This window comes from Nuphar pumila, chromosome 11 (assembly GCF_984573655.1).
Source record: "Nuphar pumila chromosome 11, dmNupPumi1.hap1.1, whole genome shotgun sequence".
NCBI classification, from domain to species: Eukaryota; Viridiplantae; Streptophyta; class Magnoliopsida; order Nymphaeales; family Nymphaeaceae; genus Nuphar; species Nuphar pumila.
This window is the reverse complement of record NC_143259.1, coordinates 57,110,050-57,119,582: the sequence shown is the minus strand read 5'-3', so window position 1 is coordinate 57,119,582 and position 9,533 is coordinate 57,110,050. Positions and strand designations below refer to the sequence as shown.

Below are 9,533 nucleotides of genomic sequence, written 5' to 3'. Positions count from 1 at the left end.
CTATCAATCAGATGATGTCTGTGACTTCGCTTATGGTCACGATGTTGCGCATGATATGCATGTCATATCTCCATTGGCTGATGAAACATTCATAGAGGAATGTGATCCAAATGATGTACCAAGTGGATGGGCAAACAATAAAGAAGAAGAAGAAGAAGAAGAAGAAGAAGAAGAAGAAGAAAGTCAAACTAGTGACGAGGAAGAATTCTCAAGCTAGTGAGCAAAATCTTATACTACAAACCTCTATTTAAATGCATTGTAATACTTGATGTGAGTTATATTGCAATACTTGGTGTGAATGATTAAAAATTTTATTTCAATGTATTGTAATACTTGATACGAATGATTCGAATGCATTGTAATACTTGATGTGAATGATTTCAATTATCTGAATGTATTATAATTTATGCAATTAACGAATGATTTGAATTAGTGCAATACTTGATGTCAATGATTTGAATTATTTGAATGCATTGCAATGCTTGATGTGAATGACTTGAATGCATTGTAATACTTGATGTGAATTATTTGAATGTATTGTATGACATATGTTATTTGTTAGAATATGGTTCGTGGAGGTTATAGTGGTCGCTCATCCAGTAGTAGCCAGGCTCAACCTTCATCTTCACGGGCTCCTGTGATAGGTATATCATATAACTAATTAGATGCTTGATTAGTTCAAATGCACATTCTGAGAACTTGGTGTGTATTTTTTTACAGATGATGTTGCGCCTGTACACGACCCACCTACACCAGTTGATCGCACAAGTCAACAGCCAACACAGGAAACAGGGTCTTCTCAGGCTGGCACAAGAAGACTCATTCGAATAGTGTATATCGATAATCGACCGTAAGTATTTTGTTTTCAATTATTGCATATCTTTTAAATATTTTATATTGATATTTACTGTGTAACAATTCATGTGCGGCACGAGGTTTGAGCCACAAGAAGTAGTACGGGAGATTAGGAATTCACTTCTTCAACATCTACCAGGACCAGTTGCTCAATGGAAAGAGTACCCAAAGGAGGTATTAGACAGATTGTGGTCCTCATTCATGGTATACAGTTGTTCCTCATAGTTAATGTGTTTCATATTTAATTTATTTAAGCAATGTCTACTAACTTTCTGAAAATATTTGTAGGCTTCGAATCGCTTTGCAACTACAGTGGAAGAAAATGATGCAAGGAAGGTGTGGCAGAAGGTGGCTGCCAATCGATTTGCAGACATGTTGCACACTATGAAGACTGCAGCAAAAAAAGCATCTGGCATAGTAGATGATCCATTACTGTGGAAGGGCCATGGTCCTATTACTATCAGGAGAGATTACTGGGATGAAATGTGCGATATGTGGGCGGGAGATGCATTTAAAAATCGCTCTGCGAAGGCTTCACAAAATCGATCGAAGATGCCCGAAGCCCATCTACACACAGGTGGATCTAAGACATTTGGGAGCCACCTAAAGAAAATGGTAACTCATCAATATATAATATTAATTTTATAAGTATTGTTGCAAATTTGTGTACTAAATCTTTTGTCATTTAACTTCGCAGGAAGCAGAAAAAGGAGGCAGTGTACCATATAAGGATGTGTTTGTAGAAACACATAAACGGAAGACCACGGGAGTCTTCGTATCAGAGAAGGCGAGAACGACAACGGTATGTATTAATTCTATTAATAATCATTGCAATATATATGCAAGTCATCATAATGTTATCATTAATTATTAATGAATACTTTAAACATTATTTTGTAGGAGGCATATGAGCAACAAATGGTAGAGCGATATGGAGAAGACGCTACTCAGCATCCATCATTTAATCCTACAGCATGGGTGACTGCAGCAGGTGAACCCAAAAAAGGTCGCGTGTTCGGGTTTGGGAGTAATATGAACACTTCACCAGTTATTGGTTCTTCCAGTTACGGCTCACCAACTTCTTGCGCCGACATAAGCTCCAAGCAGCCGACTATTCTTTCCGGTGATGATGTACGCGAGATCATTAATGAATCACTGAATAACTACTTCCAATACACCGTCGCCCCCTTTCTCCGAAATGAGATCAAGGCCGCTGTTCAGGATAGGGGATCTTCGATTCCAGGTCCCTCTCAGGTATAATCACATATATAGTTTTTTTGACTGTCTTAAAGCACATCTGAGCATGGTAGAATCACATATAGAGTTTTTCTAGATGCCTTAGAACACATATGAACATGCTATAATCACATATTCAATTTTTTTACTGCCTTAGCACACATATGAGCATGATAGAATCACATATATATATATATATATATATATTTAACTTTTTGTCTGTCTTAGAGCACATATGAGCATGATAGAATCACATATAAAGTTTTTTTGATTGCATTAGAACACATAAGCATGCTATAATCACATATTCAGTTTTTTTACTGCCTAAGAACACATATGAGCATATTATAATCACATATTCTGTTTTTTGACTGCCTTAGCACACATATGAACATGCTATAATAACATATAGAGTTTTTTAACTGCCTTAGAACACATATGAACATGTTATATATCATTTATGATAGAATCACATATAAAATTTTTGGCTTTGCCTGCCTTAGAGCACATATGAGCATGCTATATTCACATATTCAATTTTTTTACTGCCTTAGCACACATACGAGCATGATCGAATCACATATATAGTTTTTTGCCTGCCTTAAAGCACATCTGAGCATGGTAGAATCACATATAGAGTTTTTTTATATGCCTTAGAACACATATGAACATGCTATAATCACATATTCAATTTTTTGACTGCCTTAGCACACATATGAGCATGATAGAATCACATATAGAGTTTTTTTATTGCCTTAGATCACACATGAGCACATGATAGAATCACATATAGTGTGTAATTTATTTCATTATATTTTGTTTATCAATACTGACTGTTCTTTTCTTGTGTAGGCTGCTAGCGATAATCAGGGTAGTGGAGCTGAAGGGACAGATAAAGACAATGAACAAGAAGACGCACAAAATCTTGGTGATGATTAGAGGACTGTGTTGAAGAAGTTCTATTTTTTTTATTTTTCCTAATTGTAATTGTTGAATTGTAAATAATTAAACTTCTTAGTTTTAAGGTGGAACGATTAATTATTATAGATACTTGTTATATGAATTTTTTTGTGTGGTTTGTTTTTTATTTACAGGAAATATAAATTGTACAGGAAATATAAATTGTACAGTTCTCGGTAATTAATTTTTAAATAATTTTTTTTTGATTTTTTTTCGTTTTTGAGACGGATGATTCCGTCGCTATTCATATTAATCTAGCGACGGCTTAGCGACGGAATTAAATCCGTCGCCACGCCGTGGTCGCCGTTTAGTACCGGCGGATTGGCGACGGAATATAGCGCTCGTTATTCCGTCGCAATTAGCGACGGACTTGGCGACGGAATTATTCCGTCGCCAGTTAGCGTCGAAATATTCGCGACGTAAGCATACTGTCGCCGCGTTGTCGCTAATCCGTCGCTAACATGGTTAGCGACGGATTAGCGACGGAATGTGGTCGTCGCTAATCTACTGCTTTGTTGTAGTGTAAGTTTGCGAGAGACAAATACTACTTTTGAAAGACAAAGACAAAGACAAGCTTTCAGACAAAAAATATTAGAATATGATAGACATTTGGAATAATATTTATGGTTTAAACATGCTTTGGAGATAAATGTTGATGAAATGATTTATGTGCTCGCCAAATGGGTTTTAGATTGCTTCATCTATACGTGAGACAACCTTTGAACCTAATATCCATCTATCTACATGTTGATCCTAAGATAAGATTAGGTAGGTTTTTTCTAATGGGATATGGGACAATTGGGTTTTTAAGAACTATGTTAGTTGAAAAAAAAAATTAGTAACATGTAGAAAAATGCATATGGCATGATGATGTACAATAAAATATTTTGTTTTGACCTATTTTGATCAAGGTGATCATGAAGCAAATTATTAAGACGAATTACCACCAAGGTGGTATCTCATGTGGCAAAAGGGGTCTTGTGCCAAGCTAAAGGCCCAAGTTTGAATCCCTTTGCCATATAGGGCTTAAGAGATATCTGGTAGGGGTCTCCTTAACCCCAACTTGCCTTAAAAAATAGTTCTTAAGGCAAATTTTCTAACTCATGAAAGAATAACTTTTTGAGAGGATAATGCAAAAGATACTTGAGCTTAGCTTTTTGATATTGTCATCTTTGATGAAAAATGATTATATTGACAAAAGGCATTTGTAGACGTTCCTTACTCCTTAGCTTAATGATCAATCATTCAAAGCATGAGGGTCGTGCCAGTAACCAATCATCGGTCTCAAGATGAAGCAAGAAACTTATTTCACATGAGGGTCTTTTCTGCATAATGAGTAGTCGTTCAAGATTGGAGGTCTTACCGATGACCAACCATTGGTCTTAAAATGAAATAAATATGACTAAATATAGTAAGATAAAGATATATTTTTAAAATATAGCTCAAAATGACATTTTTTACAAAAGTATGACAATGATTTGGGCATTGTGAAAAAACCCAATTTTGGATAAAATTTACAAAGATTGTAAAAAAAAATCAAAATAATTATTGTTACATGTTGAATGATTGTCTGCAATATGAATGTTATTGATAAGACAATTATAATATGATGCTAAAGAACTTCATGATAAACGAATGACAAGACAAAGATGGCATTTATAATTGACAAGGGTGCATGACATAATGTTTGAGTGTTATGGTAGGACTTATGAAATGCAATGTGAATGCTAACTATTTTTTTCAAGATAAAAAAGAATTGCCCCATTGCTAAAAGTTTTGAAAGTGAATGTTGAAAATAAAAAATTTCATTACATGATTGGATGCTTGCCTTAGAAAGTGTTGCAAACATGAGAAGAGTGAGTGCAAAATGAGTGTGTGCAACTTGCATTACTCAGAAACAATTTGATTCTGTTGATCTGACTTCACTTTTAATGTTTGTTGCTAATTGAAGTCATCATAAAATAAGTATGTGTGTTCTTTTTCACTAGAATAAATCTTTTATTTGGCTCTCAAATTTGAAAACAACTAGTTATATAAGTGCATGTATATGAGATCATCCTTCAATAACCACTAATTTAATCTCATAAAGATGGAGAGTCTAAAAACTTTTAAATGAGCAAGACTCATTGACTATGAAGAAATATATTAAAAATCTATCATTTTGGACCTATTTCGCTTAGAAAATTGTGTCTTGGCCCAAACCAATTTACCTAATCATGAATTTTTGCCTTCCAAAACATTGAGATAAGCCTAGTAATCTCATCAAAACCATTTTTCTTCTTCTCTAAATAAACTCCTTAAGATAAGTCATGCAATCCCAACTAATCTTAGCCTATTACCTCACTTTTTACCCAATCAAAAACAACTTGCTAGCTAAATCTAGATATCTTGATTGAAAATCCTATTTGTCTAGGTTTATAATCCATTTAGAACTCTACTAGTAAGGATCTCTTTCCCTATTCTAGCCATCTAGAACTAGAGTAAAGAGACCATGTAGTAGTGTGATCACATCCATAGTTGGCAAACTCGGCGACTCAACTCGTGACTCACCCAAGTTGGCAGTTTCAACCTTAACCGAGTTAGAAAAACAATATGACTCGGTTAGCACCAAATTTGGCTGAGTCAATGCTTTGACATGGCTAGTGTAGTTAAGACTCAACCAAGTTTATCATTTAATCAGTCCAAATTTTCACTGCCATAAAGGATAAATTGGTTTTGTTTAAAAATTTAAATTATTAATTAAAAACACTTAAAGCTTTCTATTTTTCAAAGTTTCTTTACACTTTCAAAGAAAAATGCTTTCTATTATTGGTCATAGTTCTCGGTGGGTGAGAGGAACTCAAATAGAATTCAATGGAGAGAGAGAGAGCTAATGAATTAAATGATAAATATTAACATTTATTAATAGAATCATGATAAGAAATGGAGATTTTACCAAAGATGGCACTATTCAATGCATCTTAAATCACTCATGCAATTTTTTGAAGCTTTCATCTTTAGAATACAAATATTGTGATTAAATTGTGATATTTATATTTTATTAAATATATCATAATATTTTATAAATATCACTATTTTCAATTTAAAATAGTGAAATAATGTATCATGTTTTCAGAAATCTTTCATAATACATGTAACTTAATTTTTTTCTCTCTTACAAAAAAAGCAATAGTCTAAAAATATATCTAATATGTCAATATGTACATATTTATATAAAAATTCTAAGTTGCATCTATTATTATATATAATAAATCATACTTATTTGTTATTTAAAATTTTGTATTATAAAATATATATTTGTTATTTATTTTTAATAAATTAAACAAAAAACCTTGACTCATTGGAGTCACCAAGTTGACTCACCAATGAGTTACATGCAGCCGATATGATACCGAGTCCAAAGAATGCCAACCATGAGCCCATCTTAGCCTATGTCAACCCTACTCTATTGAACCATCTAGTTTAATCCAACTAGTTCTAGGTCAACCTACAAGGCTTAGTGGGTCCATCATACTCGACCAAAACTCATAAAGCCTTAGCTGTGATGCCCCATAATTCCCGACTTGGAAAATCCTTTAGATTTTAGGGTAAACATTTTTTTTTTAAAACAATGCGCAAAGCGGAAAAAACAGAAAGGGAAAACAAGTGGAAAACTCTGGGTAGATCACAGAGAGAAGCAACAAAAAACATGAAACATATTTTATTACTACATTTTACAAAATGATGCAATCCTTCCCTTTACAAAAACACTGTCAAGATCTTCGACGTTCTAGAAGTGTGGGTTCATGTCTTCTGCCGCACATCGAGCTCCATCACGCACCTATAAGCAAACACCTACACCCCCATGAAACGGGGTCAGACCTCTTGCGAGGTGGTGAGGCGAACCAAAACACAATATACCAATATGTGGAAAATGAAAGCAAGTCTATCATGATACACTTAACATTATCATTTATTCATTCATTCATTCGCAATAATTGAACAGGTATTGCATAAGCAAGTATAAAGAGAGTGGCAAAACTACACATAGAGCAATAAGTGATAACTACTAGCAATAACATGCTTTTAGAACATAAGTCAATGCAATTCAGCGAATTATGCAAGCAAATCATAGGTGTGAGTGAACATACTTGTGCATCCTGCGACAAGTACGAGAACAAGCAATGTAGCAATCCAAAGCAATGTGCATCATGATAAGACAATTAGAAACATTTAGCCACGGTAAGGCGTCTCTAGAAACAAATCACGAGACGTGTAAAAGCATATAAAAACTATGTATCTCTAACATAAGTGAGTTCGTCTCACGAGGTGGGGCCATCACCCTCAGCAAAACTCGCCAAGGCATTCCAAATATCACATAAGTCTCAAAAGACTAAAGTCTCCATATATGTGTCACAAGATCCCTTCGTACTTAGGGAACACATTTAATTGCCAAGGTGATTCGTACATCCAAATATAACAAATACAAGCATGTGATTGCATTCATTTGTGCGCTAGCTTTTGTGCTAGAGTGTGTGACAGTGTACATGCTACACGAACTTCTTCATAGCACTACGTCACATAACACATGATGATACGCTTAAAGTAAATAATTTGTGACGTGCCATGGTGCCAGTAACGTATGACAAGAGAAGTGCCACAATTTCATTATTTCGTTTGACATACGCCATAAGTTTCTTAATTATGCAAAAACCTTATATTATTTGAAGGCATTCGATAAGGTATCATTTGCAAGCACTTTGTGTTCTATGCAAAAGCGGACATATACACAAAAGTGTGAAACCACACTATGCATATCGACGGGTTTACCATTTCTTTATGCATACATAACTATGTATATATAAGTTTGCTTTGGACAATCGTGCACTCTTCGTCCACGACGTGATGAGTCGAAACTAAGGATTTATCGGTCAATTGGAACAGCATGATACTCCTATGCAGCCCCAAAAGCTGCAGCCTTGAGGCTCGCTAACAAGGCTAAAAAGCACGACGAATGGGAGAAAATCCCAAAGGCTAAGCAGGAGTCTGTCCAGATCCGACCTGCTAACACAAATCATACAAAAAGAAGGTGAAATACAAAGTAAATCAACGTGCAAGGCAAGGAAAAGAAGAAAGTAACTCCATGCCATCACACGGTTACAAGCACATAAGGAAACAGAATGGTAAACTCACAAAAACGCAAGAGAACATAGCAGCTTGCTCACCGAAAACCACATACATGGATATGTGAAAAGGAAATTCACCCTTATTGCGTGCCAAAACGGACAAGAAAGAAGGGCTCAACCAAGCTCGTGGTATAGGAGGGAGTCCCGTCTTGGTACCCACCACTACACCTAAGCTCAAGGGAGGTGCACAACTCCAATGGTAGAGGAGTCCCATGGTTGAGGGAATAGAGAGAAGAGAGTGAAGAGAGGAGAGAGAGAGACTCCAAGAAAATCACCAAATGGGTTTCTCTCTCTTTCTTGAAGGTTTAAAAAGGTAGGGTTTTGGAAATGTGGGGCTAGGATGAATTGAGGGAAGATGGAGGGCTGGGGTGCTCCACGCCCCCCCCCCCCCAATAGTCGGCCACTCCACCTATCAAAATCCTCTATTTGAAATCCTTGAAAACCCTTTCAAAAATGCCACTCCTTGAGGTTTTAAAATGCCATTAAAGTTATAGAAAATTTACAGGGAATGTCCTAGGGTTGCCGCCCCTTACAACCAGTGCATGTGCGCCCTTTAGGCTGCACTTAAGTTCTAACGAAAATGCCATGGTTTGTCGCCCGCTTGACCAACCCACAGCTAGGATTCAAATGGAAAGTTGGGTTTTTACACTCATGCCACCGCCCAGCTGGTCAACCATTGACCAGCTGGTCCTCATGGTCACAAACGTCCACTAGAGGGGCGCAAAAAGGGTCTGGGTCGTCCCATGGGTCTGGGTCATCTTCAGATCCAAAAACAATAATTAAATAATAAAAATAAATGTTCATTTAATACTTTTAAAATAAAATTTGACTTCATCACATAATATATTCATTTTCAAATTCTTAATCACCATAAAATTTTCAAAGCTTCATAGAGAAATTTTCCATCATTTGCGAGAAATGCTCTCGTTACGACTCGCGTACTATCGATAAGCAATTCAGTAATTCACATGCACTGACGGGGTTTTTTCGTCATATAGGTCCCAATTTCGGGGATAAACTAAATACATATATTATGAACTTACCCTTAAATTTTCAGAAGTTAATTTGTCCAGAATTGTGCTCTTCTAACTCATATATTATACTTACGTGATTTCAGATCTCGCTCATTACGAACCGAAATTCAAAGCATATTTCACATAATATCTAATTATGCGTGTGGCCACCTCATAAACATACGAAAGTATGCACCTCAACTTCACGCAAACAGTGAATTCCTCAGAAAAAATCGTGGGTCTTACATTCTACCCTCCTTAAAAAGGATTTCGTTCGCGAAATCACAAAACATCAAACAACGAC

At 35.7% G+C, this 9,533-nt stretch overlaps 1 protein-coding gene across 1 annotated transcript; it reads left to right on the top strand.

Moving 5' to 3' along the window:
* Positions 1–1,878: 1,878 nt before the first annotated feature.
* Positions 1,879–3,227, top strand: LOC149822382 (uncharacterized). Its single transcript, XM_089981493.1, has 2 exons — positions 1,879–2,109; positions 2,944–3,227. Exons 1-2 carry the CDS (start codon positions 1,888–1,890, stop codon positions 3,028–3,030), a joined length of 309 nt encoding a protein of 102 aa, XP_089837619.1. The 5' UTR covers positions 1,879–1,887; the 3' UTR covers positions 3,031–3,227.
* Positions 3,228–9,533: the final 6,306 nt, after the last annotated feature.

What these genes read in the sequence shown, in the direction of transcription:
- LOC149822382 (XM_089981493.1), top strand. Translation starts at nt 1,888, where the DNA reads ATGAACACTTCACCAGTTATTGGTTCTTCCAGTTACGGCTCACCAACT. An exon ending in CGATTCCAGGTCCCTCTCAG is followed by an intron (nt 2,110 to 2,943) that starts GTATAATCACAT and finishes TTTCTTGTGTAG; the next exon opens with GCTGCTAGCGATAATCAGGG.